This window comes from Passer domesticus, chromosome 2 (assembly GCF_036417665.1).
Source record: "Passer domesticus isolate bPasDom1 chromosome 2, bPasDom1.hap1, whole genome shotgun sequence".
Taxonomy (NCBI): domain Eukaryota; kingdom Metazoa; phylum Chordata; class Aves; order Passeriformes; family Passeridae; genus Passer; species Passer domesticus.
In genome coordinates, this window is record NC_087475.1 from 87,066,644 (window position 1) to 87,094,202 (window position 27,559).

The 27,559-nt window shown below is 45.5% G+C and overlaps 2 protein-coding genes across 5 annotated transcripts in view; both read right to left on the reverse strand.

The window, feature by feature from the left end:
- MYO7A (myosin VIIA) overlaps positions 1-27,559 on the reverse strand; it is a 100,949-nt gene that overhangs the window by 10,740 nt on the left and 62,650 nt on the right. For 2 of the 4 annotated variants that reach the window (XM_064409762.1, XM_064409761.1), the window contains 23 exons: positions 25,452-25,589; positions 23,209-23,367; positions 22,769-22,861; positions 18,748-18,842; positions 17,576-17,660; positions 16,486-16,704; positions 16,227-16,334; positions 15,469-15,678; positions 14,722-14,925; positions 13,714-13,890; positions 11,811-12,068; positions 10,638-10,765; positions 9,979-10,105; positions 6,523-6,642; positions 5,663-5,836; positions 4,267-4,494; positions 3,683-3,853; positions 2,573-2,690; positions 2,166-2,292; positions 1,882-2,051; positions 1,583-1,773; positions 907-1,031; positions 20-177 (listed from right to left, as the gene is read on the reverse strand). In XM_064409762.1, coding sequence (XP_064265832.1) covers positions 20-177; positions 907-1,031; positions 1,583-1,773; positions 1,882-2,051; positions 2,166-2,292; positions 2,573-2,690; positions 3,683-3,853; positions 4,267-4,494; positions 5,663-5,836; positions 6,523-6,642; positions 9,979-10,105; positions 10,638-10,765; positions 11,811-12,068; positions 13,714-13,890; positions 14,722-14,925; positions 15,469-15,678; positions 16,227-16,334; positions 16,486-16,704; positions 17,576-17,660; positions 18,748-18,842; positions 22,769-22,861; positions 23,209-23,367; positions 25,452-25,589 — 3,583 coding nt within the window. The remainder of the gene's footprint in view (positions 1-19; positions 178-906; positions 1,032-1,582; positions 1,774-1,881; positions 2,052-2,165; positions 2,293-2,572; positions 2,691-3,682; positions 3,854-4,266; positions 4,495-5,662; positions 5,837-6,522; positions 6,643-9,978; positions 10,106-10,637; positions 10,766-11,810; positions 12,069-13,713; positions 13,891-14,721; positions 14,926-15,468; positions 15,679-16,226; positions 16,335-16,485; positions 16,705-17,575; positions 17,661-18,747; positions 18,843-22,768; positions 22,862-23,208; positions 23,368-25,451; positions 25,590-27,559) is intronic. The other 2 variants (XM_064409763.1, XM_064409764.1) reach the window with 1 other exon arrangement.
- Positions 19,376-20,138, reverse strand: LOC135294477 (uncharacterized). The gene is given in 3 exon segments (XM_064409798.1): positions 19,376-19,824; positions 19,826-19,916; positions 19,919-20,138. Coding segments are annotated over 3 exon segments (696 nt in total). The 5' UTR covers positions 20,121-20,138; the 3' UTR covers positions 19,376-19,421.

Below are 27,559 nucleotides of genomic sequence, written 5' to 3' on the forward strand. Positions count from 1 at the left end.
CCAAGCAGAGGAAGGATATCAATAAAGGCCATACAGGCTTCTTGGGACAGCTCCTCGCTGCCCAGGATCTTCTTCAGCAGGGGCTGTTTGATGGGCTCACGGGTGTAACACCACAGCTTGTCCTTTCCACGGCTCTTGGTGATCATGACCCGGCTGAGAGTGTGCTTTGGGGGTGGTCTGGTGCCAAATGCAAAGCAAGAGGTGGAGAGATTAAAGGGATGATAGGAACAGCTTATGGCAAATTTTCACCTAGGACAGTTGCTCACAGCACCTGGCTAATGAACTCTTACATTACAAAGGACATGATAATTTAGCAAGTATCCAGTTCCAGTCCTGCTCAAAGAGAATCACTTTTACTCTCCTATGGCTCAGAAGAGTCTCTTATAGACCCTACCCCAGCAATGACACCACACTCACTTACCCTATCCCAAAAAGCTTCTAGCCACAGGAAGGATGACGGCAATGAATGGTCAGGGCAGCCGCACTGAAAGAATATCACCTAGCAGTATAAGCCTGACAAGGGGAAGACATCTCAGAGGATCCGGTCTGCCTGTTTGGATTGCCAGCCCATCCAAACAGAAGTGGGAGCATTGATCAGCAGCATTCAGCAGTGGTGCACATTTAAATTTTTAGAGCTGAGATGAAAATCTCTATATAGCCTAAGCACATCCTCCCATATAATATTAAATTTCAACTTGCTACACCTCTGCTGAGAAGAAATCCTTTATAAAACCTTGTCTGTGGAAAACCTGCAGCTCAAATGCCATGACCTAAACCAGAGGTTGCCGTTGTACAAAGTCACACAATGGGGTATTCAGAGTCTTTTCCAGTAGCAAAATTTACCTGATTCCTAAGCTACCTGCAGATGGACTACTACAATTTTTGAGAGTGGTTTAAAGAAATCACCTAAAATAGTCATAGGAAAATTCCTCCAAAGTGTATGGCTTTACTCTTTCTTCACTGTCTGAAACTGCCATCTGAGAGGTTCTGATAACATCTTGTCGTTGGTCAGGGGTCATTGTGACCAGGGCCTGTGGGATGAAAAGCTCTCTGTTACCTGGTGTATTTGAAATAAAATATACCTGATGTATTCAAAGAGAGGAAGCAGATACAAAACAAGAACAGTAAAAATGAGAATAATCCATCTATTCTCTTTAACAGCCAGTTAGAATTGTGCAGTTGTCATTTCTCTATGCCATTCTCAGTCACTGATGCAAGGAATAACAAGTATTTCCATAGTGTGGATCACTTCCTAAGGAAGATAATGTGCTCTGGAACCTACAGCTCCATAAGTGAATGTAGCAGTTCCCTCTAACCACAATACACCTCTAAGCAATCAGGACAGCTGGAAGGATTTAGCACAAGACATGGATATTCCAAGTCACAAGTTTGTGGTGTCCTGAGAGCCAAGGTGAGAAGAAAGGCTGAGATCACTTTTGCCTTGGACAACATGTAATCTCTCTCATCCACTTTGGTTTCTGCCTTACATTCAGGGAGACTCTGGCCAAATCTAAGCCCTTCACAAAGGCTTTGACCTCCCTGGACATTGCACCAAGTTGTGTAATTCCGTAAGACTACTTACCACGATCTCCAATGGAGGCATGGTGACAGTAGGCAAGACATAGACAGAATCAGTTGGGAAATCCCCTCTCTGCTTGGTCCGTTCATTGTACCCATTAGCCCACCCCGAGTTCATCACTTGCTCTCCTGTGTCCTGGTCCAGAACTATCAGGTCTCCTTTAAGGAAGCTGAGGAACCCAGATTCTTCTCCCACTGCAAAAAAACCCCAGCCATTGGTTAGAACTCTTTTTTTTTTTTTTTCCCAAACTCCTCAAGAATATTTAATCTATCTCTATGTTTATCACTGGGCTATTTACTTGCCTGGATTTGGGTTGTCTTGGAGAGTGACCACATACTTGGATCTTTTCCTTAGTCCTTCAAGGAAGGTCACCACCAGATCCCGGATATCCTCTGCATTGTTGGAGGTGAAAGTGTATTCATCACCTTTAATAGTGGCCAGGGTGAAACTCTGCCCTTGCAGCTTTCCTCCTCTGGGATATATTTTTATAGGAGACATAAACATGAAACATAATGACATCCAGAGGCAAGGCCTGAAAAAAGACTGATCTATGGTGAGATTGTCAGCCAAGTGTATTCCTCCTTACCTGCTGCTTGACACAGCTGTGATCTCTGGGAAAGAGAGCTCTAAGAGAACCTGCTCCTGTTCATCCACGAAGTACACCCCTGTCCAGTTGACAGCTACAATCACATCATTTTTAGGAAGGCTTGGCCCTGGGGTTAAGACAAGACATTCAATCAGCTCATGAAGGCTTTTAGGATACAGAAAATGTTTCAAAGGAGGATGCAATTATCAAAAAGCTCTGGTTTTTTTTAAGGAAGAGAAATAGTGGCAGACCCATAGCCCGAGCCATTGTTAATCAGGATGCAACAAAAAATAATGTGTCCAAAAAAGACCAGCTAGATGGTCCCCTTCTTGTCTGTGGAATCCCCATCTCTCCTTCCTTTTGTTTTAGAGCATCTTGTGCTCTGGGGATGTGCTCTACTGACTCACCTGAGAATTTGAAGGCTTCATAAAACCGAGAAAACAGCAAAGGCCACTTGAAACGTGCAAAATCCACTACTTCTTCCTTAACCTTTTTTGGGTCTGCCCTCTTCTGAGTGTAAATTCCCTACAGAAAAAGCAAACCACAACCAACATGAAGCAAAACAGTTATATCCAGGAAGAGAGCAAGGAAAATCAATCAATGTAACCTAAAGATCTTGGAATAAATATTAATGGAGGTCTCAGTGTGGCTAAAGGCCAAACTACTACAGGAACAAGTGACAGTTTGGTCAAAGTCCTGGCCTTCAGTTCCTACTTTATGGAATAATTTGACTTGGGGAAGGCTGGGCAAGCATTTGGACTTACCAGTCTCAGCAAGGTTTGTCTCAACGGACTGTGGGTTTCCCTAAAGTAAGTGTTTACTTTTCAGCTTGACATTCCTTTAGCTGGAAGCAGACACTCATCCCTTAAGCCCCTTATTTAGGGCATCCTTAGACACCTGCCACTTCTGTACAAAGCTGACAGGCTGATGGGGGATGTGCAAGATCCAAGTGAATCCCTGTGTCTCCACTGACAGTTAAGTTGAGGTGAGACTCCCTGTGCACATGGAGATGTTTACGTAGTAGGGAACCTAATCTGAAGCTGGCTCCTGATGTTAAATGAGTGCTCATCCTCATGCCAGGAACATCACCCCTCATGAGTGGTTATGAGTACTGGGTAATGAGTTATGAGAACTGTTGTCATGTGAGAGTGTCACAAATGTTCTAATTGAAGCCAGGGAGGTTTTATAAAATCTTGGCACAATAAAGTCTTGACATTACCCAGAGACATGAACCTCTGTAATACAGCTGGTAACACCACAAACTTGTGTAACAGGAATGCCACCCCTGACAGGGTGTTTTGCATCTCACAGTAAATCTTTGGAGGATGTCTTTTGTCAGATCTTGCATAAAAACCAGTGGTAAAGCTGAATATGGTTAGTACAAGCCCTGCCCTTTCTCACTGTTTTAGATTCAGGCCAGGCTAAGAGCTGAGCTATGATGTCTGACACATGTTTAAAAAGCACGTGAAGCTATTGAAGCATGATGTGGTCCTTGACAGGTGATCTATTGTCCCCACCTTTTTATGTGCAGCTATAATGAGCTGAGCCCATTTTTCCACTGTTTTTGAAGCTGTGATCTCTCTGTCAGGAATGTAGGATGGAATTAGATTTAGCAGCCTTTCCAGGACCATCTCTGACCCATAGTCCACGTAGTACTGCTGGGAAGCTAGTTCTGCCAGATCTTCCTCCTGTGGGAGTCAAACAAACCAAGTTAATGCTGTCACCAAGTCATCACAACATCCATCCTCCACCACTCAAGAAGCCTGTTGCGGAAGCTGGGTGTACTACAGAATTGTGTGGGCACGCTTCTTTTTGGCAGAACTTCACCTTTTGCACATCTAAAGTTCAGGACATTGACCACTAAAAGCTATGATTAAGCCTTAACATGTTCATTGTTAAGAGTGCTCATGCAGCACAAGGAAGCATCCAAGCCCAGTCAAGAGTATCTGATTGCTGTAGCTCCTGTTTTCCAAGTGAGTACCATAATGCCCAAGTTAATGGGTGTCCAGGGAGGAAGAGTTATCATCCCCTTTGTTGTAACCTATTTCACCATCTCAAAAGCACTTGTTGGACCAGACTGGGAGCTGCTGAGGTCACATACCTTGTCACACCGGTACTCCCCAAACTTCACCCCTCTCACGATCTGTTGGTAGATGAGATTGGTGGCCACGTTGTCCTCACTGGGGTTGTGCCAGGGGGTGAAGATCTCCTTCCTGAAGAAGAGCCGCCACGGTGCGTTGCGCTCCTGCGCTCCCTGCTCCTTGGCATACTGCTCACATTGGGACACAGCATCCATCACGTGGTCATTGCCACTCCCCAGCGAGGACACCTAGGCAGGGCAGAGAGAAATGTGGCATTCACCTGACCAAATGCAGACCTTTTTAGGTAGAGACATCTATTTTGAGTTGCTCAGACTACCTTTATAATTAAAATAATCAAAATAATCAATGGTTCTATGTCATCTAGCCAGCCAGGTCCTGCTGCATGGCTGGATGAGCCATTCCATTTTGAGCTCCAGCTTCCCATCCAGACTGAAAGGAGAGCATCAACGTGATTCAGCAAAGCCAATGGTCCCATTTTAAACTATTGTTGATTCATACTGTTCTTTGAAACACACTGTTTCAAAGTCATGGGCTTGGATCCAATCTAGCTAAGTAAGTATCAGAAAAACCCAGAATAAAAGAGGCTGTCCTGTTACAGAAATGTACCTGTCTTCTCACTGGGGTCTGCCATGAAGCCCCCAAAGCATTATATCTCCTCAGACTTAGCATCCCTTGCTGAATGTCTCCTCAAAAAAGATGAAGAAGACAGAGTATAAAACCATTTTCTTCCCCACACAGAGGCAGAAGTGGCCACTTCTGTAGGTGAAAATATGCTTCATCCTCTTATACAGAAGCTTGGAATACTTGAATTTCATTGACTTATAGCTGTTGTCTCACCTGATGAAGCTTTACCCCTCTCATTTATGCTCACCTGTATTTTAACAGAACTTCTGAAAATATATATGTTTTTAGGTTAAATAAAGTAGGTTAAATGCCAATACAGGCATGGCAGTTTGGATTTTAACTAATTTCAGAAGATTAATTTCAACTGTTACCTTTCCAATTAAATTTAATTGGCTCCCTTGCATAAAAATCCAGGTAGGATGTTTTACTGAAAATTCATCTCTAATAAGCTCAACTGAAAGTAAGAGAATAGCATCTCATAAGTTTGTAGGAGGAAAGGAATTTCTGAAGGTTTCTGGTCCACCACATTAGTCAGAACAGGTGCATCTTTGAATGGGTTTCTCTGTGCATTTTCCTGTTAAATTCTGAATATCTCCAAGGAGTGAGATTTTCCTACAACCCAGCTGCAAAGTTTGACAACTCTTTTTGTGAAAATCATGCTGACACTAGCACTGTGGAAATAATCCCTTTGCCTTTGGGAAGTTACGTAACAGCAAGGAGAACCCCCCCTTTCTCTCCCAGAACTATTCAGGAACAGAATTTAAGACATACCTTGTCAAAAAGTGCAATGTAGAGCGAAAAGCCAAATCGGTCCTTCAGGCTGATTTTGTCAGCCAAAGAATTACAGAGCTCTTTAGCAGTTGTTGCAGAGTCTGTCAACAGTGTCTTTGTTGTCCCATCCATAAATGTGACAGGCAGCATGATCGGTTTCTTGGACTTGGTCGCCTAAAGCATTAAAGTCAAACTTTATAATGTTACGTGTATTTCAATACTATTTACCTGCATACTCTTCCACCCCACTCTGGTAACCACTTACTAATTCCTGATCCCACTGACTCGCTGCTTTCCAGTGCTACCACACCATAATTATCAACAGGATAATGTACGGCCACTGGAAGCACTTGGAAGTCACAGGTATTTTATTTACTACATTCAGTCATCAAGGTGCCTAATCCAGAAGATAAAAGCATGCTTGGGAATGCTCACGGACACCAGAACACAGCTGTATATGCTTGCAAACCAGTTTAGAAAATGAGCAGTTTTTGTACAAACTGCCTGTTTCAGCTATAATTATCCCCAAACAAGCCCCAGGGACCGTTCACGGGAGGCAGTTTGCCTGCAGCCACCTTCATCTGGAAGACAGTTTTTTGAACACACAGGGGCTTGCTCTGTGCCAGCTGGCCTCAATGTCAACAGCATACTTTTAATTTGCAAATACTGATGCAGCCAAAAGGATTGATCTCCAACATACTCTGGAGCAAATCCAGGATGTACAGGGAATGCAATATGTTGGAATGTCATGAAAATTGTTGACAGAAATAGGCATTTTGTTGTCCCACATTCTGTCCTGACAGTGAAAGGCTTAACCCCTAAGCCCCATCTCCCTGAGGAGGACATGGAGGGGCTCATACCTGCAGCTCCAGCCAGCTGGGTGGCTGTGTCCTTGTCCCATTGGCAAACGTCCGCCTCAGCCTCTCTTCACAATAAGGAGCATAACCTGGGGGGCCTCCATTGATGAAGTTCCTTAAATACTGTTGGCAGCAGGGAACACATTGTTTAGACCTTTGGCTTAAGAGGCCAAGCATTTTCAAAAAGTAATGTTTTACTGGAGAAAAGCCCTCTGTGACTAATGACAGTGATACCACTCAGGCTTGGATGTTCCTACATACAATCACTGGAAGCTGAGAGACAGTAGGACAGTCTGCACCCCTGCCCTGTTCTTCTACTGTGCATTTCTGGCCTCACAGGAGATAAGATACCAGACCAGATAGACCTTTGATCGAAGCCAGAGCAGCAGCTTTTCTGTTCCTGCTATTGCTGCCAGTGATTTCTATCTTTGTATTTTAAAGCTGTGTTATAAAATGCTATTGAGTTGGCCAGAAAGATGGGAGCAAATGAAAAATATGTGTTGGTAATGATTCTGGGGGACTGTAAGTGAACACCACTCAGAACATTTAACTGACATCACAAAAGATCTTTCACAGTGACATTAAACAGATATCGCCTTAGTCAGATTTAAAATAGCATTTTGGCCTAAACAAGAATTTGAAGCACTTCAGTGTATGTCAAAAATATAACCACTTTATTGTGGAGAAAATTAAATCCAGTGATTTCCACAATATGAAAGATAACACACTTAAAAATATTACCCAAACATCTTGGCCAAAATGTTAGCTAAGACTAAGAAATCTGTAAATTAAATTTTTCTGAGAGACTTTGTCGAAAGATAAGAGTTCTCTGAATGATAACACACAGCTATTCCTTCAGAAACACAGACTGCTTTATAACACTGCCAGTCATAAATAACATGGCCAGAGAGACAGATATCTCTGTCAGTCCTAACTTACAGAGACACTATGAAGTACCTATGTAACACGTCTAGGTAACAGGGATGAGATCTGCTGCAAAAGATCATAAATGGTCGATGCAATGTAAAAGTGTGGTTCTGATTATGCTATTGCTGATAATGAACTATGCAATTACATATTTTTTCACATTCCTATTTCCTTGTGACTGAATCTTCCCATGTAGACCCACTGTTGGTTGAAAGAAAGGAGTAAAAAACAGGAGTGCTAATGTGCCTTGGCCCATGTTTAATACATGATGCGATAAAGGTGTCTAATGGGATCCAAAGCATAACTTGAATATCTGGGAGCTGGAATACATATTGAAGACCTGCCTCATTATCAGTGAAATCCTTCTCAAAATGTTCAGTTCTAATTGATACTTTGAATGACAGAATCATAGAAGGAAATGGATGCCATCCAGAAGGACATGCCTAAGAGCTGGGTCTTTATGAACCTCATGAAGCTCAACAAGGACAAGAGCAATTTCCTTCACCTGGGCTGGTGTAATCCCAAACACAAACACAGGCTGGGCAGAGAATGGATTGAGACTAATCCTGGGGAGAAGGACTTGAGGGTATTCATGGACAAGAAGTTCAACATGACCCATCAGTGAGCACTCACAGCTCAGAAAGCCAAACGTTCCCTGGGCTGCATCACCAGCAGCGTGGGCAGCAGGGGGAGGGGGGAGATTCTGCCCCCTGCTCTGCCCTAACCATATGCCACCTGGAGTGCTGCATCCAGCTCTGGGGCCCCCAGCACAAGAAAGATGTTGAGCTGTTGGACCAAGTGCAGAAGAGGCCGCTAAGATGCTCAGGGGGCTGGAGCACCTCTGCTACAGAAACAGCTTGAGAGAGCTGGGGCTGCTCAGCCTGGAGAAGAGAAGGCTCCAGGGAGACTTTAGAGCACCTTCCAGAACTTACTACGGCTACAAGAGAGCTGGAGAGGGACTTTTGATAAGGGCATGGAATTACAGGACAAGGTGAAGTTGCTTTAAACTGAAAGAGGGCAGGTTTAGATTGGGCATAAGGAAGGAATTATTTCCTGTGAGGGTGGGGTAAGGCACTGGAACAGGTTGCCCAGAAAAATTGCTTCTGCCTCATCCCTAGCCAGGCTGAATGGAACTCCGAGCAATCTGGTCTAGTGGAAGGAAAGCCCTCCTGGCAGCAGGGTTGAACTATAAGATGACTTATAAAGATCCCTTCCAACCCATTGTATGCCTCTGTGATTCTATGATCCAGTGGTTGTATGATTCTATGTCTGAGTCTCCAGAACTACTTATAAATTATTTCTGACAACTGCTTCACTATCCTAAAGTAATCTTCTATTATTAAAGATTTAAACCAACACAGCTTCCTGCACCATACTTCTCAGATCTCATTTCCACACATAATTTAATTTTCTGTGACTTTGTCAGTGATTTATCTTCTTTATTAAATTTCACACTGACAAGGCCTGGGGATGAAGGAGGCATTTCTATTCCTGGCTTCAGATCTTTCAGTGCTGAACACCAAGTACCTAATCTGATATCTATGGAAATAAATGGAACATCTTTATTTCCAGTCAGGCACTGGAACAAATTGTCCAGGGAAGTGGTGGAATCACCATCCCCGGAAGTACTAAAAAAATGCAGATATGGCACCTGTGGACATGCTTTAGTGGTAGGCTTGGAAGTGGCTGGACTTGATTTTACACATCTTTTCCAACCCAAACAATTCCATGTCTCTGTAACTTATTTGGAAAGCAGACTGTTCAAATCTAGGCAACAGAACTTTGCTCAGAAAATAGAAAATGCTTAAGAACAGCCTGATTTTCAAAAATGTCAGCCGCTTGGCATCTCCCACTGACTTCAGTCCTGCTGATTCACAGTGCTACTGAAGATGTGTTGCATGGCATCTCATGTGGCAGCTTGGAATTGGATGTTCTCAATATGACACATGATGGGGAACATAACATCATTCAGAGAGCACCTTTGCAAATGTACTTCCACATAAATTAAATCCTTCCATTTCTATGTGCATTTTTTTAGTATAAATTTATATTCGTAATTGGCTGTGCTCTGTTCCTTGCCAGTTTTGGTAGAGTAGGTGCCTGAGGTCAGACTGCCAAAGCCAGTAAATGCTGAATTCACAGACTTTGCAAATAAGAAACAGAGAAGAAATGTGGGCTATTCTGGTTGTGTAAATTGCACTTGCAGCCTCCCACAAATAAATTTCCTACCAGAAGTTACTTAACCACATCTTCACACATCTACATGCAGGAGACATCATGTAATTTGGTTGTCTACATTACCTTCAGAGTCACAGGAAAGAGACAGTCACTTCTCAGGAGTGATTCATCTGATTGACATTAGACACTGAACTTGGGATCATGAACAATTTCCTTAGGAACTCTGTCATCTTAATTTCTGGCAAAGACTGGGATTCCCTCTACTGTGAAACCCAAGAGAAAAGCTGGTCCCATGAGTGGAAAAGAAAATGTATTGGTAGATAATTCATTAGACAAATGTCATCTACCATTTACCTTCACAAACTTCTCAGAAGGAGCAAAACATCCCACACAAAGGGACATCAGTATCCAACCCCTAGCATGGCTGCTTTTGGATGGGTTCTGAGTCAGCTGCTTGCAGATTTGACAGTAGATTTCATCCCTACAATAAGAATAAAAAAATAATTAAAAGTTAAACAATAAAAAAGAGAAATTGTTTCACATTAATTTCTATTAATAAACATAAACACATAAATTGGCTAAACCAGAGATTAGCAAGTGTCCTTCATTTGACACTTTCCAATTTTTAAATGCTTAATTTAGCAGCTGAAATGAGTTTGAGTTTTTCATTAGCAGACCATTAAAAATATTCACACAAACAAAAGTGATACAATAGTCAAATGGAAAACAGACTAGTGAGGAACAAGAGTGGGCATTTAAAAGAACAATCCAGTGTCATTAGGACTTTTAGAAATGTTTGAATCTGTTTCATGGTCTTTCCACTGGGCCTGATATGGGCAGTAAAGAACATGATCCAGCCTAGCCTGCATTATACAACATAACCATAAAAATAATGAAATGAGAGCTTTGTAAAGCTGCAGATAATATCAAACTTGTTTGAATAGCTCAAGAAAAGCTCAAGGAAGAAGGAATGGAAAGAACAGCATGTTCATGCGTTTGTTTTGATTTCTAACCTTAAGGCTGGCCGGAGGATGCCATTACCAATAATGAAATGGAGTTTCTCCAGATTGGAAGTGGGTCTGTCTTCAAGCATGCTATTACCCTGCAGCGTAGACTCACCGTCATGAAGTCTCTTTGTCACCTGCCAACCAAACAAATTGGTCTCTTTCAGGACAGCCAGTTACTATGTCCCCCCCACCCCCATCCCAAGTGTGTTGTGCTCCCCCAGGAGGACTCCTCCACCAGCCAGGAGGGCTCTCAGAAGTTCTTCCATCTAGGATTTTAACAGCAATGGAAGGGTTTGACTGTGTTTGCTTTTATCACGTATGGGTGAAATTAAAAATGGTCCTGTCTAGTTACACTTCCACCTGCTTGGTCCTTTCCCAGGGTTTCTACAATGATACCCCCTTGCATCCCAGCTCTGAACTGGTCCTGCTGCTGGGAGAGGGCCACCAAGGGTCCTCGGAACAAACCATCTAATTGACAAGGAGGACCTGTCCCTTTAATCTAATCACATTAAAATAATCATCAGTGTTTTCACTGGCAAAATGGACCCATTCCCCACGCTCATGGTGCAGCTGAAACTGCATAAGCATGGTGCTGTTTGTGAAAACAAGGATGGTGTTTGTCTGCCTAGCAGCTCACTGTCTCAGCTAGTCAATCCCATCTCCATTTAGAGGAGATGGACATCTCTAGAGCACCTTCAGAGCCAATTAGGGTGAGCTGGATTGGGTCCTGTTTCTCCCCACTGAACCCTAAGGGAATATCTCACAGAGCAATCTTCATGCTCTCAAGCAGCTGTAGCCAGGTAAGATGATGCCGGCTCTGGAAATGGGCAGTCTATCAATTGTTTCTATCACCCCCACCTGAAAGATTTATCATTCCTCACTCTTTTGAGATGGCACTTCTCAAAAGCTCTCAGCCTGGGGTTACTGCTCCCACAGGGAGTTCTGTCCCTGGCACTGGAGTGGAGCAGAGTGCTGTTGGAGACCCCACCTCTGCTATCTATGGGCAGGAAACTAAAAGCAGGGATAACAATCAGACCATCACACTGTGGTGAGAGGTATCGGCAGCTGGATGGAGGGCTGTGAAAGAGGGGAGGGAAGGTGCTGGATGGATGGAGAACAGGAGCCGAGGGGAGGCCGGCGCGAGGTGCAGAATGACTCAAGGAGACACGGGAAGCCAACCTTTCCCCTTAAACACTCCTTAAATCTTTCAGGCAGAGAGACAGGTAGCGCCAAACCCAGAGGAGGGCTGGTTCTATGTTGTCTAGGGAAAAGCAGAAGAGAGTCAGAGAGGGCTGCAGACAATCCAACGGCACTTGTGCTGCCAGGCGGCCAAGCGTCTCCCCTCACCTCCTCCGTCAGTTTGGATTTCTTCTTGAGAGTTAAGGAGACCAGTTTGTGCCGCACACTGTTCTTCTTGTGCCCATCAACATGAGTACTCTGCAAAGCAAGAGGAGTGGATGCAAAGTGGTGAGATGCAAGTGCTGAAAAAGTGCTCTCTCTGAAGCCCTTCCCTGGGCTCCTGCAGAAGATCATTAATCCTGAGCAGAGAGTGAGATGTGCCAGAGGCTGGTGGGAACCAGAAGTCTGGACCCATATTCCTGTGCCCCTTGATAACCCAGGGCTGGCTCTGAATTTTGTAGATACTCTCTAATCAGTAAGGGTCCCTTAGAACAAAATTACATCTTAGGAACATATGAAAAAACTTATGTTGGATACATGGCTGATTTGTGCTGAGCCCAGGTCCACCCAGTTCTGACCTATGACAGTGGAAATGAGATGAGCAAGACCACTCTCTGAGACAATCCATTTGCACAGCAGGCTTTTAGCTGGAAGTCATCTAGCCAGGGATTCATGGACATGTAGTCCACTCACTGTGGTTTCATAACTTTTAACCAGGCCTGTGCTCTATCAGGTTTCCCAGAAGGATACCTTTCATGTGGGACAGCTCCAGGCATGACTCCATGTCATCAAATTACTTGCTGACTTTCTACTTTTATAGCAAACACTTGGACCCAGTTAACCTCTACCCATTTAAACAGCTTTGAAAAGACCATAATTTCACATTCAATTGACACTTTGAGTCCTGTGGCTGTGACAGTTTATATCCATTATAAACATGAGCTGGTCCTGTAAACCTGGATTTGCATATCATTTTGCTCAGGCATCTTTTTGTACTGTGAAGAGATAATGCAACCAGAGAGAAAAAGGACAGCTTAAATTTCCTTCTCTTCTGTACTACCAGTTGGCCAAAATACACCTTTTTGTAATAAACAAGTAAGAAATTATGGGCCGAAGGAATGAAAGGTGATTGTTGGTGTATATTTTTAAAGAATTGTGGTCCTGAGGCTACTCTCGTCAGGTAATTCACTAGAAGTGCTGAATGGTATTGTCACTTTAAGAACAAGGAGATTTGTTATTTATCTCTGCAAATACTACAGAGATTTGTCAAGAAAACTTGAAAATTAAACTGTGGCATCCAGAAGATGCCAATAGTAGATTATATCTTGTCCTACTGAATAAAGCAATTGCCAAAGATGAAAATGTACCAGCACTGTGGACATTGATTTATTCAGAATAATGTCTTGTCTGGGAAGGATACTAAGATGAAGTCCTCCAGTGAGATCCAGAAGGCACTCAGGATATAATAGAGATTTTGTTTTTTAAAAAAAAAATTATTTCCACAGCCTAATCTCCTGGTAACTAATTACTTCCTCCTCCAAGATTAAGGGCACATTTTTAATTTAGTCTCTTCTGACTCAGGGCAGATCAAAAGGAAATCCCCAAATAAGAAACACAGGACATTGCATTCCCCCCTGTACTTTAGCCCTGCAGGGTGGAGGAGAGAGATCAAAGTCCCAGGAGAGATATCAGGGCACTTCCTTCACTGGGGAACATTCAGCTGGCAGACATTCCCTGTGAGGAAGGGACAGGATCACAGGCAATTCTCCCTTCATAGCATAAATGAAAATAAAGTCAACAAACTGATTGCCTGCAGCAAACCCCTCAAGTTGTTTCTTTCTGACACATTTCAATATCCCACACCTAATAATAACAACATCTCTTTTACAGCCACAGCAGTTACCTCTCCTTCTCCCTGCAGAGCCTGCAGCTCTTTCTTATAGGTCTTCTTCCCAAGAGTCTCATAGATTTTTGTCATTACTGGTATCTTCTCACCACCATCACTCATGGCTGTGTGGTATTTTGGCTCAGGGAGGTCTCCCATGAAACGCAGGATAGTGATCCATACAGCAAGTGCCGCCTATTTGAAAGGAAAATTACAGCCCGTTAGCTCACACCAGGGCAGCGGAGGTAGCGGTCCAGGTGATCCATCGGGACCCCACTGTGGTCTCTCTGTACATCTGCAGGAGATAAAATACTTCCCTGTATTTCCGGTGCCACATGTAACAGTGGCACACTGGTTTTTTTGCCTGCAACACACATCTTCTCTGAATGCTGGGCAGGCTGCTGGCTGGGACCACAGGGCTGGCTGGGACATTCAGGCTCTGTCTTTGTGCCACCATGAATGTGTTTATGAACCCTACAAGGGGTTTGCCGCTTTACAGAAGATGCCAACCTTACCAAGGGGCAAGGACTGGCAGCTCCTAACCCACTGCAGAGGGGAAGAAGAACCACAGTGAGGGCAAGCTCATGGATAATGTAATATGCATTATAGCCATGGAGGCTCAACCATTTCTGCTCATGTGATGCTGGCTATGGGACAAGCAGTTTTTCTCTTCTAGTTCTGCATTGGTGTGTATGACAAGGTAAGAAGCCACTTTTCCAGCTCCCTAGAAGCTTAACAAGTTGTACTGAAGCAACAATTTCCATTGCCCATGCCCTGAGCCCACAGCACCTCATTGTTTTAACACCAAGGTACACAGAGGGACCCTCCTCTCTAATGCCCCATCCTTCTGATATTCACTGTCTTACCAGCACTCAAAGCATACTGGTGGGACAGTGGCCATGGACACATGTGCAGCAGATGAGTTTATCCCAAAATGGAAACTCCTGATACCCTTTGGCTAGAGGGTTATCCAGGCTTGCCCCAACCCACCCAGCCCTGCTCAAGGTTTTTCATCCCCTGCCTCACCAACTGGTCTCCTTCATCTTCATGGTACAAGAGAGGCTGCTTGAGGGGCCGGCGGATGTATGTGTGTGTTGTTGTGCCCTGGAAATACGTGGCAGCAAACTTGGCAAATTTGTACTCTGAGAGGTCTTCTTCCTCCTCTTCAGGGAGAGGCAGTGCTGCATCCAGGTCCTCTTCCTCCAGCTCCTTCTGGACTTGCTCAAGATCCTGTTGTGGAAGGAAATGTCAGACACTCAGCATGGCTTTGGATATCAAACTATCATTTCCATTTGGGCCTGACTTTTCTGCCAGTCTGATTTCCATCCCAAAAGGAAAAGTCAGCTGGAGGAAAGCCATGGAATATAGCTCTAGAGCCCAAGCTTTGAAGGACATGCCTGTGCCCAGGAATGTCCCCAGGGCAGTAGGAGAAGCAACAACCATGGCCCCACTCATAGCATGGGGAAAGGATGTCTAAGAGCTAAATGCCCTAAGTTGTGATGAACCTAAAAGGGAAGATCTCAAAGGTCACAAGTCCTTGATAACCTTATAGTGATAGCACTCTCCTCCATTTGGGAGTCAAGGGGAAAGCTGCCAGGATGCCTGCCCATCTCTAGCCACAGCACAATAACCCTCTGGGGTCACACAGGAGAGCCTGACCTTGAAGAAAGCCTTCAGAGACCCACTTTTTAATTACTGTATTCTTTCTTGATCTATTAATGTTTTGCCAACACCTGTCATGTGTTAGCCAGGCTCCTGTACATCTTCCAATACCTCAAAGCCATTGGGTGCCTGTCCCTCCTGGCCAGGAAGGGAGGAGGTTGTTCCCAGGAATCCAAACATTTTGTCCACCATTTCTGAGTCATTCACTGGCTCATTGCGAGCTCTCTCCATTTTTTCTAAGAGCTCTTTCTTCCGACGTGCTTCCTCTTTCTCCTTTACTTCTCTCTCTGCATCTTCCCGTGCCAGCTGGGCCAGGCGTACCTGCAAAAGAAGTGCAGTGACTGAACTGCTCCTTCCAAAGAGCTGGCAGTAAATTCCACAGGGCATGGATTTAGGGAGGCAGGTGGCCTGTTGCTTAGGGCACTATACTCGCATCATAACTTGGAGCAAATCAGTGACATGTCCATGTCTAAGTTTCCCAACTGCAGAAGGACAAAGCAATTCATTTTCCCTATTCCTTAGTGCCTGTTTAGGGGTGTTAGTCCATGCACAGAAATTCTCACTGACCTAATTTTTTTTCTTTTATACAACAGCCCTGCATGTCCACACATACACAGAGTGTCCCAGTTCCCCCTTTATACAATAGCAAAAGTGAATAATAACTGTAATCTCTGGCATTCCTGTGCAGCAAATCAGAAATTCTGGAGCAGACTCAAACTAATAGAGCACAGAGTACTTTGGAGAATTAAATACAAACCACTCAAGCAGGGCAGAAATCCCTTCGATATTTTTGTCATTGCCCGTCAAAGGAGCAAAACTAATTCCTGGAGAACAGACAGAACCCCACAAAGAGATCAGTCCCCATGTACTTGGTGTTTCTTTTCTGCTTCTTCTTTGGCTTTCTTGGCACTCATCTCCTTTCGAAGTCGTTCCTCTTCTGCCAGTCGAAGTTTCTCTGCTTCCAGGCGTCGATAATACTGTGGGAATAAACAGAAGAGCCTTTCTGAACAGGCATCTAATTATTTTTTGATTTTTTTTTTCCTTTAAAATTGGATCCCAAGAGCACATGATGCAGAAGCATGTATTTCTCCCCTCTCCTCATTTCCTTTTTTCCTCCACGGTACTTACTTCCCCCCGGAGGCGCTTGTAGAGCCTTCGGGCGATCATGCCCCGGGCGTAGGCCTGGACGGTGAGGACAGCCCAGAGGCGGTGGCGGAAGGCCCGACGGACCAGGTAGCCCCGGCACCGTGCCTGAAACTCGATGATCCGCCGGCGAGCCATGTGGTACTGCTTGTGAAGCTTGCGGGATCGGTACAGGGCCTGCAGCCTCAGGAAGCCAATCCGCATCTGCAGGAGGGAGCAGGATGAAACCACCCCGCCAGCCAGGGGCTCACCCACCGTAAGCAGATTTCCACTGCTAATCTCCTGCTTGCACGGCTATAAATAAGAGCCACTGAAATCAGTCCCCACGACAGCAAACCTTCTGGAAGGAGGGTCTACAAGAGGGTGGAGAAATGAAGCACCGTGGCTGCTGCATTGATTCAAAGCCCAGGAAAGACAAACACAGTTTCTTCTCCAATGAGACTTTGAAGGGATTCAGGATGTCTGGTTGGCCATCCCAAGGCAGCCACAAGCCATGATGGCTGCTCCTACAGAGGTCCAGCATCTGCACAACTCCTGCCTGACAGTCAAGGTGCTGTCTGATGGCAGGAGGCAGCATTCTAGCCAGCCTGGAAGTAGCACTTTCTACCAAGTTGCAGGCTTGAAAGATTGTATTGAGATACTTTAGACCTTAACACACTTTCCAAAAACCACTGCTGGTGGGTCAAAACTAGATGGTGCAGGGAGAAAAGAGCACTATGGACTGGGAGGGTGAGAAACTCAAATATGATCCCACATGGAGATGGAATTAATTTTTTAGAGGAAGCTGCTCTTGAGTTTTCAGTCATCTGGAAATTAGGGGAAGGCTTACAAAACCCCAAATGACCCATTGGTGCAATGGACATATAAGTCACAGGGGAGAGGACAACTACAAGGTGGTCTCTTCAATGAAATGACAAAGCAAAAGAGCAAACTTCTATTCATCACTCCAACTGATAAAAGCCAACCTCACCACTTCCGACATTCAATGGGACATTTTGAACCAGGAAACCATTATGTATGTCCCAGGCTAGAGAGGCAGGAAGGCAGAGGCATGAGGAAGCACCCCTGTACTTACAGCACCATAGTTCTTCCTGCAGTTATGTCCACGCCAGTATCTTTGAATCATCAGGACTGAATTTCTCACTTTCAGAAAATTGGACCTGCAAAAGCATTTCAATCATTTGCCTCTGTGGTTTTGACACATCATCTCCTGGGTCTCATTTCTTGGAGATTTGAACCTGAGTGTCCAGGTGGAATAAACACTGCATTTTTAGTTTGAAAATGTCTCCTTCCCCAGCTTTCCATGCTTTCATAAAAACATCTGTAGGCACTCTCTCTGAGAGGTCTCTTCAGGGAGATTATGCCACATTATGGAAACGGGAAGAACAGGAGATTATAGGAATCCCAGCCCAGCATCCCCTTCTCACACCTAAAATCTTTTCTCTATGTGTCCTTCCCATTTCATTTTAGCACCTGAAAATGGATTGAATCCCACCCACACGATCGAGAGCAAACCTCACCAACAGCACACTGCTATCCCTATCTGCTCCTCCAGTCCTTCTCAGCCTGATCTGATCCTACCTGCAGACAACAATTGTGTTGGGAGGTCTTGGGGGTCTTGCTATAATCAGTGTGTGAAAGATTGATGAGTTATTTAGTATGTGGCCTTTCTGCAAAACACAACCTGAGTCACAGCTGAGGCTTGGACAATCACAGAGCATAAAACCCCAAAAACTGTCCCTCCTTCATAGGTGTAGCTTGTCCTTGGCTGCGGCTCCCTCTCTTCATCCACAATGGCGCCATGAGCTACCCATTCTCTTCCCATGTCTTGAAACTGGGCTGCAAAGGGAAGAGTTCTGAACCCCTTGGGCCGAGCAACTTTAGTAGTAGGTGACTGAGCGTTCCCTCTGCAGTCGTGGGGATCCCCATAAATTGGAATCTCAGCATGGCCCTCAGCTGGCTCAGAGCCCACTGCTGCACTGTCATAGCAAACACCACATCCTCTGAAGATGGCAATGAACAGGGACAGAAGGTCCTGTTTTGTCCAGATTTGAGGCAGATAACACAGTTACCCTCTTGTTTCCTCTACTGTTTTCCTCCAGTACTTGCTGCACCTGAGTGCCAACATATTGGGGTCCCCTCTGGTCATCTGGGCACCAAAGAAGTGATGCAGCCTCCAGGATCCCCTTGCTGGATGAAGCACCCCACATAGCCCACCTCCCATTTGGCCGTGGGGTTCATACCTACCTGTCTTTATAACCACGAACCACCTTCTGGATGAGGATGACTTTGTCCGTGATGGCCTTGTCTCTCTCAATCTCCAGCAGCATGTCGTGGTGGTCCTGTGGGAGGAAGCAACACAACACCAATGTCTCAAGCCTGAGATGTGGCCAGAATGGGTGGTACAAGACCCTTCCCCAGGATAGTTGTCCCAAATAAACTCTGGGGTCATTTTACATACCAAGTATTATGCCACCTGCTCACTGGGGAAGTCCTAACATAAACCCTAGTGATTTACAGTCTTCATTCCCAAATGAACAAGGTCATCCAGAAGCTGCAAATGCAATACTTCACAGTCTGAAAACAACAGAATTACACTATCCTTCCCTGCAGAGCTCCCTCCTAGTGCTCTCAGACATGGGAGCAGCTCCTAGGAGCACTGGAGAGGTTTGCAAACAAACTCCAGGCTACCTGGGTCCCATCACTTCTTCCAGCCAAGACTGCAATGCTTCCCTAACCTAAGGAAATAAAAAGCTCCTCAAAACACGGAATTTCCTTTGCCCTGAGGCTTTCAGGTGCACCAATCCAAGCTTTATTCTGATTCCTCCCACATTATCACAGAATCACAGAATCACAGAATTTCTAGGTTGGAAGAGACCTTCAAGATCATCGAGTCCAACCCATCCTATCTTATACCTCAACTAGGTCATGGCACTAAGTGCCACATCTAGTCTCCTTTTAAACACATCCAGGGATGGTGACTCTACCACCTCCCTGGGCAGATGATTCCAGTGTTTGACCACTCCTTCTGTGAAAAACTTCCTCCTTAGGTCTAACCTGTATCTCCCTTGGCGCAGCTTGAGACTGTGTCCTCTTGTTCTATCTGTTGTTGCTCGGAGAAAGAGACTGACCCCCAGCTCACTACAGCCACCCTTCAGGAAGTTGTAGAGAGTGATAAGGTCACCTCTGAGTCTTCTCTTCTCCAGGCTAAACAAACCCAGCTCTCTTAGTCGTTCCTCATATGGCTTGTGTTCCAAGCCCCTCACCAGCCTCGTTGCTCTCCTTTGGACACGCTCAAGCATCTCAGCGTCCCTCCTAAACTGAGGGGCCCAGAACTGGACACAGTACTCTAGGTGTGGCCTCACCAGTGCCGAGTACAGGGGAAGAATGACCTCCCTGCTCCTGCTGGACACACTATTCCTGATACTGGCCAGGATGCCATTGGCCTTCTTGGCCACCTGAGCACACTGGTGGCTCATGTTCAGCCGACTGTCAACCAGTACCCCCAGGTCTCTTTCCACATGAGCACTGTCCAGCCACACCATCCCCAGCCTATAACGCTGCAGGGGGTTATTGTGGCCAAAGTGCAGGACTCGGCACTTGGACTTGTTGAACTTCATCCCATTGGATTCTGCCCATCCATCCAACCGTTCCAAATCCTTCTGCAAAGCTCTCTGTCCCTCTAACTGATCGACACATGCTCCCAGCTTAGTGTCATCTGCAAATTTACTAATGAAAGACTCTAAACCCTCATCCATATCATCAATAAAAATATTAAACAGAACTGGCCCCAGCACAGACCCCTGAGGGACACCACTGGTGACTGGCCTCCAGCTGGATGCAGCACCATTCACGACCACTCTCTGGGCTCGGCCATGCAGCCAGTTCCTAACCCAGCACAGAATGTTCCTGTCCAAGCCACAGGCTGCCAGCTTATCTAGGAGTATGCTGTGGGAGACAGTGTCAAAGGCCTTGCTGAAATCCAAATAAACAACATCTACAGCCTTTCCTGCATCCACTAGGCGGGTTACCTGGTCATAAAAGGTGACCAGGTTGGTTAAACATGACCTACCCTTCCTAAACCCATGCTGACTGGGTCTGATATCCTGGCCATCCTGTAAATTCTTCATGATGGCACTTAATATAAACTGTTCCATTATTTTGCCAGGTACTGAGGTCAGGCTGACTGGTCTATAATTACCAGGATCCTCCTTTGCACCCTTTTTGTGAATGGGTGTCACATTGGCCAGCTTCCAGTCTTCCGGAACCTCACCAGTGAGCCAGGACTGTTGGTAAATTATGGAGAGTGGCTTTGTAAGCTCATCTGCCAGCTCTCTCATTACCCTGGGGTGGATCCCGTTCAGGTCCCATAGATTTATGAACATCCAGGCATTTCAGTAGTTCTTTGACTGTCTCCTCTTGGATAAAGGGGGAACCATTCTGCTCCCTGACCCCATCAACCAGCCCAGGGGGGCAGGTATCTTGAAGGCAAGTCATCTTCCCACTAAAAACTGAGGCAAAGTAGTCATTAAGCACTTCTGCCTTCTCCTCATCTGCAGATACTAAGTTCCCTGCCTTGTCCAATAGGGAACTAAGGCTGGTCTTACCCTTCCTTCTAGCATTAATGTATTTGTAAAAACATTTTTTGTTATCCTTTACAGAAGTCGCCATTCTAAGTTCAAACTGAGATTTGGCCTCCCTAATTTTCTTCCTGCATGCTCTAGCAGCCTTCTTGAATACTTCCTTAGAGACCTGACCCTCCTTCCAAAGCTGATAGGTCCTCTTTTTATTCCTGAGTTCCTCTAGAACCTCTTTGCCCAGCCAGGCTGGACGTTTACCCCGCTGACTTATTTTTTGGCACACAGGGACAGTCTGTTCCTGTGCCCTCAAGATCTCCGTTTTGAGGCATGTCCACCCTTCCTGAACTCCTTTGTTTTTAAAGGCTGTCTCCCAAGGGACGCTTTGAATAAGTCTCCTAAACAGGCCAAAGTCTGCCCTCCGGAAATCCAGTGCAAGAGTCTTACTGGTGCTCCTTCTGACTTCACCAAATATTGAGAACTCTATTATTTCATGATCACTCTGACCCAAGCGACCTCCAACCATCACATCTCCCACCAGCCCATCTCTATTTGTAAACAGCAGATCTAACATAGTCCCTCCCCTGGTGGATTCACCCACCAGCTGTGACAGAAAGTTGTCTTCCATACTCTCTAAGAATTTCTTGGACTGCTTCTTTTCTGCTGTATTAAGTTCCCAGCAGATGTCTGGTAGGTTGAAGTCACCCACAAGAACAAGGGCTGACGATCTTGAAACATTACCTAGCTGCTTATAGAACAAGTCATCAACCTCTTCTTCCTGGTTGGGTGGACGATAACAGACTCCCAGTAGGGTGTCAGCCTTGTTGGCCTTCCCCTTAATGTGTGATGCAGCTTTCTTTCCCAGTCATGGCAAGCTGAGCCATGCCGCACTGCGTGCAGCAGAGGCAGTTCCACATGTTTCCTGCTTTGCTCGACCTCCCGCGGCCCCTCAGGGCCTCCCAATTTCTCTGTTTCCTGTCCTGACAGCTGTGAAATCTTGATAACAGGCTCTGCAAAGAGCAACTAGTGGGAACAAGTTCTGGGGAAGAGATGGGGGTGTTTGTACTGGCAGTGGGATTTGGGGGTGAATTTAGGTGTAAGCAGTCAGGCTTTATCATTGTGATTTTTGCTCAAGAGAAGCCTCACCTTCCCAGAACAGCACAGGAATGGGTTTGTAAGGAAAGATGAGTGTGTATGGGGCTGCAGGGGACCTGCAATGTTGGACTGCTCTGTGTCAGCTGGACTGATGCAGAAAAGGAGAATGTAGGCATATCTTGGGTTGCACAAGGATGTGCAGAAAGCAAAATGTGCCTGTTGTGCTCATGTCCCTCTCTTTGGAGGGCTCTGCATGGGCACCTGTCCTGCTGCTGTGTCTTTTGGGTGAAGGCAGGACACAAAACTGAACCACTCAGCCCAGGCGGGAAAAGGCTGTGCACTGGATGTGACCACTTTTGTGTTGGTATGGATTTGTGAATGCATCAGTGCTGACACCGTGTCAGGACTTCCTCCTGCCTGCTGCTCCTAAACTGCCCCCAAATGCTCTGCCTTAAGCCAGGCTCTACCCGCCTCTGCTCTATGCCAGCCCAGAGACCATGGAAAAGGGTCATGTCTTGTGATGGAAAGGAAATGGTAGGAGACACCTCCAGAGGCAAGGATCCAAGATGGCAGAGGGAATGTGGAGAACCACCCACCTTTAGAAATATCTTTGTCTTGCCAATCTGCCAGTCATCATCCTTCCCCAGCACTGCTTCAGCAATGCGCTGGCACGTCCCACGCAGGTCACCCTGACAGAAAAGGAGCTGGGATTCACCAGGACCAGACTCACCCATCTCTCCTCCCAGGCCCAGTGTAAACCTCTTCTGGTCCCAAATCCTGCAGTTTTCTGCTAATAAGGCTCTTATGGCTTTACTGTCACTCTGTTTAGGATGAGTGAGATGGACAGGCTGAGTATGGCTACCTGTCCCTGCCAGCCCTGTAACCATTTTTCCTCACTTGGAAAGCCCAGAGCACTACTGTGACACCTGGGGATCAAATGTTGCGTAATTGATTTTGGAGAGGAGGCACGCCCCTGAAATATCTCTGGAGATTGCCCAGGAGAGAGCACTCGCTACCTGTGAAGGAGGATTCTCACCTGCTTGTAGGCTGGCTTCACCCCAGGCATGAGCACCCGGTAGCGGTCCACAAACTCTACAAAGGTGTAGCGGATGGGGTATCCAGCCCGGCGGATGCGGATGGTCTCCATCATCCCAGAGTACCTCAGCTGACGGACGCACAGCTCCCGATCAAACAGCTAGGGAGGTTACGGGACACCAGGGTTTGATCACAAATCTTTTAAGAGCTAGTTCATTGTACATATGGGCAACTATGCGCTCCTCCACATGGGCCTGATGAGGCACAGACTGCTGGAGACGGTTTTGATTTTCTTTGCATGGTTTTGTTATCTAATTCATCCCACGCCTTACTCTTGGACTAACCAGAACAATACTCAGAAGCAGCAGCATGGGATGATATACAGACCCAGAGAACTCCAGCCAGCATCCCGACACAAACAATTTTTTCCCCCCTAAAGCACATTTCAGAAGGAAGTAAAAGTTTTAGAATAACATAAAGTAACAAACAGTCAGGACTTTCCACTGACCTTTTGCTTCCGCTATGCCATTTCCTATCACTATCAGTACGTTTTCCTTCAAAGGCAGGGACAGAAAAATGATCTCTCAGACAATGTTCTCTTTTGCAATCACCCTGCACAGCTCTGTGTGCCTTTATCTGGGATTCCTTTTCCTTTGGATTATTAAACCAAGGCCAAAATTAAATTTAGCAAGAAATCACATTTCATATCACACTGCAGTCTCTGATTCAGTGTTAGCTCACCCATTTATTTCTTTTATGGGGAGATTAATTTCTCTTTGTCTAATTCTTTCAAACTTGAAACTTGTTTTCCTGTCCCACTGTAGACAAATAGATTGAACAGAGACTTCTAGCTTAGCACTTGGAAGACCCGATGAAATACAGATTTCCTATGCAGAAGTCAAAATACCAGACTGAATTCCAGACATCCAGCTGTAAAAACAGCTCAGATTCAGGGCATACAGAATAATTTGCTAACATCAGTTCAGGATGTACACCTACTTCTCAACATCACCTATGTCCAAAAAGAAGGTCTTGTTCTAATCTCTGCTCAGATGACAATCACACATCAGACATACTATTAAATATTTACCCAAAATATTCCATTAACAGGCTAACAGGTTTTTACTCTCACCAAAACCAGGATAAGAGCACAGTAAAATGACCTGAGAGATCCACCAAACCTTTCGCTCTACATCATATTAGGTTCTCTGAACAGCAAAAATAAGTTTCAAACAAACACTGCTTGTACATAAAAGCCCTGAAATTCAGGATTTTATGCTTTTTTGCACTCGACTGAGCTTTGCTAACACTGACTTTAGATAAAGCTCCAGCCCTGGCTAGATTATTTATTAAATAAAGCTCTTCCTTTCCAAGCAATACCACAATTAAGCTTGGTGAGCAGGAAACAGTGATTGCTCACAGCATCAGAGTCTGATCCTGGCAAGTGGGATCAGGGTGTGCAGCACCCACCTTACCACCTGTCTTCTGCTGCAAAACTCGGAGTCCCTTCCATGAGCAGTTTGTGGTCAGGGGGATTGAGAGCCCTCCCCCTCCTTTTCATTTGCTCCCAAAAGTTTTCCCCCATAATGTTCATTGCTTTTGAAGCAAATCACTGTGAGTTGGAGCAAGATAACTCCTCTCATATTTCTTCTGTGCTATTTTGCCTCTTATTTTCCTCTGGCTTTTAGAGCCATGCTTTTTAAAGCATGCCTTTTAGAACCATGCTTTTGTAATTGGTGAAGAAAAAAAAATAGGCAGTGGAAATGATCAAATAGGATTTAAAATAAGGCAGATCCACTGTGAGCAAAGATTTTCAGGAAAACACCCACGTAAAGATGATTTTCAGAAAGCACTGAACTCTGTCACAGAACTAAACCCATGGCTCAGCTGAAGTCTCTGGCAGGAAGGAGCCTACCCCCAATGGAAACGGAGAGGCATTTCCTATAGGATAAGGGGCTGCAGGGTGAATTCCTTGAGATTGTCCTTGGGAAGAAAGGCAGGGGCTGGAGCTACCCCTGAAAAAAGTTTTGGGGTGCTGTTGGACTACAAAGCAAGTGCCTGATTTTGCCAACCCTTTCTTGACTCTGCTGCTTGAACAGCAGGCTCTGGGTTGGTTTTCCAAGCATGCAGGGTCAATCCTGACTCCACTGATGCCCAAAGGAGTTTTGCCAGTAGCTCCAGAGCAGAATGACCCCAGGGGCAGTCCCATACAAAAAGCAACCAGGAGAGAAAAGCAGGACTTACCATGGGCTTCTTGTACTCATTGGGCTTGATACAGCGGACAAAAAAGGGCTGGCAGACACTGAGAGTCCTCATCAACAGCTCCAGGGAGCGCTTGAACTGGCTGCTGAGCGTCGGTGAGCGCTTCCTCGTCTCTGCTCCCTGCAAAACCGCAGCGCAGCGCACTCAGGAAATGAAAGGATAACACTGACTTTCCCCTCTGGCTGCGGCCCCTGGAACCTCCTGCAACAGCCAGGGCTGGAGCAGGGAGCAGGGCCAGAGGTGGCTGCAAGTTGTGGTAGGAGAGGGGAAGGGCAGAGCTTGTGAACTTGCAGTGGCCGGGCTCTGGCAGCCACTCCATATGGCTCTATGCAGGCAGAAAAAGTGCCATGATTTAATTTCTCCTGCTTGAACCTCCCTGTGTGACTGGAAAACCCATCTTCCCTGTGCAGAGCCATGAATAAGATCCGCCCATAAGAGCAAACAACCTCTTCTGGGCCACCAAAATTCTCTCTATTACAGTCTGGGGCAGTACAGCTGCCCAGGGATCCTCTCAGGAGCAGCGTGGGCTTCCCTGTCCCCATGCATTGCAGCACGGGCATGCCAAACCCTCTGTCATGGTTCCTCATGTCAGGCAGGGCTCCTCTTGAAGAAGAACCAGAGACTCATTCAGGGTAAAAAATAATCCAGGAGAATGCTTGCTGCAGGGTGACTCTGCAACAGTTCCAGAAACTTCTGCTGAGATTCCTCAGCCTGTACTACCACAGATTTGAGTTGTTTTTGGAAAAGAATATTAACTAGACTAAATGAGGTGAGTATTTAGGGGGATCAGGATGATTTGGAGTATTTTTCTTGGTTTAGCTCCCCTGGTCAAATTAATAATCTATTTTGGGGCAAGTGTTTCTAAATGAGACTGTGTATGTTTCCCTTAATAGTCCCTTCTCCCCGCTCTGGGAAAACCTTGTTAAACCACCTGCAAATCAAGTCCCTAGCTCATTTCATGTGCCAGACACTATTACCTGAGCTCATTACACATCAGTCACAGTGGTGCTATGTGTCTAGTGGGATCTGGTGCTCAGGGAGCTTTTGTGGGGCAGCAGGTAGTGCTGGAGGGCTGGAGGAAGAGTTGGGCACCAGGAGGTAACTCCCTCTTAATTAAAAACAGGCTGAGCATGTAACATGACCTGTGATATGCCCTGATGGCCAGAGAATTCCCAAAAGGAGAATTCCAGCAGGATTTTAATTAATTTTTTGCTTCAAATATCCTCTTATTTGCAGGTGGTCAAGCCATGTGTGGAGTCACAAAATCCTCATCTGCACTGGCCTTGCTGCCATGTTTTGCAGTGTTTATTTGCACATTTCTGTTACCGTGTTTATTTCTACTTTTGCTAAAATTTTTACATGTGCTTCACCACCTATCAATAATAACCTTTAACATTCCCACCCCTCAAAACTGAGGAATTCCACAGAACCACAGAATAATTTGGATCGGAAGGGATTACAAATTCCCTCTAGTCCAACCCCTTTGCCACAAACAGGGAGTTTACACAGCTCAGGTTGGATGTGATGTTGAGACAAACCCAATCAAGACAAACACAAAGTCATCATGGAATTCCAACAAGAGAAAACCCAGCTCATGCAAACACCACAAAAACCTGGCCTGCTTGCCAAGAAGAGCATGGGGGGTTACCAGCGATCTCTCCCAGCAAAATCCTCCCCAGAAGGACAAATTGCTAACAAATCTAGAGTAATTAAAGGATACAGCTGCTACCTGCAGAGCACTGTAGAGTCTGATTCTCATATTTTGTTGCAGATTTTCTGAGGAAAAGGCTGTTTCAGCAAGAATCCTGGTTTGAAAGGCTTTGATGAATGTTCTTATCACACTGCTAATTATGCACACAAGGTCACCTCTGTGAGGTGGGGAAAGATAGCCACAGGGGTTGGAAGCAGCAACAGATGCAGGAGCAGGGCTGGCAGTCCAAAACAATTACCTGTTAGCCAAATTTTAGTCAGTTTGGGCTTGGCTGGGAGAGATCATTTTTAAGCCATGGTGTTAGGAAGGGAGCAAAACTTTGTACAAGGGTCTACAAGGGAATGCATGAGTGGTTTGCTCCCAGACAGCAAGAAATGCC